Here is a 2304-nt window from a genome sequence, read left to right on the forward strand (position 1 = left end):
GCCGGTCCCAATGGCGGGCTGGGCGCGGTCGCGCTGCCGCTGGTCTGGGCGGCGGGCGTCCGCGGCCGCGGCTGTGCTGCTGCGCAGGGCCTTGGGCAGCCATTCGTGGGGCAGCGTCTCGGCGCCTGCGGTGTTATGTTTGATCCCGTCGCAACACGTTCACGTCCGCACAGGCAGGACAATTTCACAACGCGTCGCGCGTGCCGGCACCATCCAACAGCTGATCCACTGCCTGCTTGCGCATTACCCATCAGATGCTGACCGGATGCGGTCGACCGACATAGGGGCCTGCCCGCATGCCCCCCGCACGGCCGCCGCATTGCGGCGCTGCGCTGCGTCAGCCCAGCCCGCTCACCGATCAGCCCTGACGCGGCGAGCTGGCCGCAGCAGCCGCGCAGCAGGCACAGGCCTTCTTGATACAGCGGCAGCCCCCTGTCCAGCCCCGCGCGCGCCGCCATGGCCTGTTCAAGCTCGTAGCTTCTAGCCAGCTGCGCGAAGGACGCCGCCAGCTCGCGCGCGCGGGACAGGACGCCCTCCACCTCGGCGTGCCGCACCGCCGCGTCGGCCAGCGGCCCGCGCGCCATCGGAGCTGGGGCGCCGGCGGCGGGGGCGGTGCCCGGCGCGTCGGTGCTGGCGCCCGGGGCGGCGGCGGCGGCGCGCGTGTCAGCGGCGCGTGGCGACGCCGTGGTGTCGGGCCGCTCGTGTCATGTGCTGGAGGGTCAGAGTTCGTTGCGGACTAGAGATCCCGCAGGGAACGCCTACTTCTTGGCTCCGCTTACTATGGCTCGCTGCGCAGCGCGCCTACTCAGCCACAGCTGCGCGGCTCGTTTGTTCCACCGCTCGCCACGCCGTGGCGCGGAGCGGGTCGCAGCGAGCGCGTCCGCTGCTGATCCGACGCAACGCTGCTTGCTGGTGCTGGCAACAGGACCCCTCGCCTGCAGACGAGCTGCACCACAATCTTGATATGTGTCGGCAGACTGTGCTCGGGGATTGCTCGTGAGGAGGTGGGCGCCAACAACGAGAAAGACCAGCCGGGTACGTCTGCACTGTATGACCGAGGATGAGGTTCGATACTACGTGCTCAACTCCCACAAGTTTGATTCAACTGCATTGCATGCAGGGGCCTGGGTGGCTCAAGGTTTCACAAGGACACCAGTGCAATTTGCAGCAGGCCCATTTTCAGGATTACGGTATATGCAGCTCCACGACTTCTATCAGATTTGCTGATTAATTTGCATAGTTTACATCATCACAAGACGGCTGCCTGATATGATACGACGACAGAGGCAGGAGCAGGCTGCCCTGGTGTCACTGAAACAACCGAACACAACCACCCACCCCTTTCATCAGGTGCGGCTGCATGCACGTATGCGGGCATGCATGCTGCGTGAAGTTCTCCTGCAAAAGCCATGCCCGGTCGAGACACGGCAGCACGGCGAGGGCTCACTGTTTGTACGGACAGTGCTCATTCCATGCCAACAGGCCACCCACATCTGCGGCGGCCCCTTCCTTCGACAAAAGAATGGTGTGGTCCTTGACACGACCAGGTGGTTGTGCCACCAAAACAGCTGCAACACGTGCATGGGTCAAAACGGCGGTCAGCGCGATGGATAATACTAAGCACTCAACTTCACACAATACGTGTGCGTTGTGATGACATCCTAGTGCCAGATGCGGATATGTAAATGCCCTGCATAGTTGCAATACATCTTCATCGGCCATCCGTGAGAGCATCCGCAGGACTCATCATCACTCACCTCGCTATGCTTTGGGACCTGCGGCGTAGCGGCGCGCCGAGCCTTGCCCGGCAGTAATGAACGCGTTGCATGGGTATGCGTCCAAGTGCTATATTTATCTATCGACGCGTCAGTCAATAGACAAGCGCGAGCTTCGACTCTGGTTACCGGGATGTCCGACCAGCCCGCAGCCCATGAGCTTGAACGCCTTGAAAGCCGGACCTCTAGTGGCAGCTACATAGACACCTACTGCAGGCTCATTGGGCAGCCGACGCCCTCAGAGCCGCTGCCGCCCGTAACGGACGACGAGACGCCCACCGCACCGCCGCTTCCACACTCGCTGCTGTCGCCCGACCCTTCCGCGGCGGCGCCTACCAGGCCAAAGGACGCCCCAGACACGTCCTGTGATGCCGCAATAGCGAAGGCGCTCGCGGCAGACGCCGGTGCGGCGCGACTGCGCGCCCAACGCGTGCGCTTGCTCACTCCCATCCTGCGCATACTCCTCACGGACGTGCCGCCGCCGCTGCCTTTTGCGCCCTGCCCGCCGATCACGACGTTATGCACCCCG

General features: G+C 63.9%; 1 protein-coding gene across 1 annotated transcript; it reads right to left on the reverse strand.

The window, feature by feature from the left end:
* Nucleotides 1-1986: 1986 nt before the first annotated feature.
* MNEG_3696 (hypothetical protein) lies at nucleotides 1987-2225 on the reverse strand (the record flags this gene model as incomplete). Its single annotated transcript, XM_014047822.1, has 1 exon — nucleotides 1987-2225. A coding segment is annotated over one exon (239 nt), but the record flags the coding sequence as incomplete, so codon positions are not given.
* Nucleotides 2226-2304: the final 79 nt, after the last annotated feature.

Source organism: Monoraphidium neglectum, assembly GCF_000611645.1.
Source record: "Monoraphidium neglectum strain SAG 48.87 unplaced genomic scaffold scaffold00478, whole genome shotgun sequence".
Taxonomy (NCBI): Eukaryota; Viridiplantae; Chlorophyta; class Chlorophyceae; order Sphaeropleales; family Selenastraceae; genus Monoraphidium; species Monoraphidium neglectum.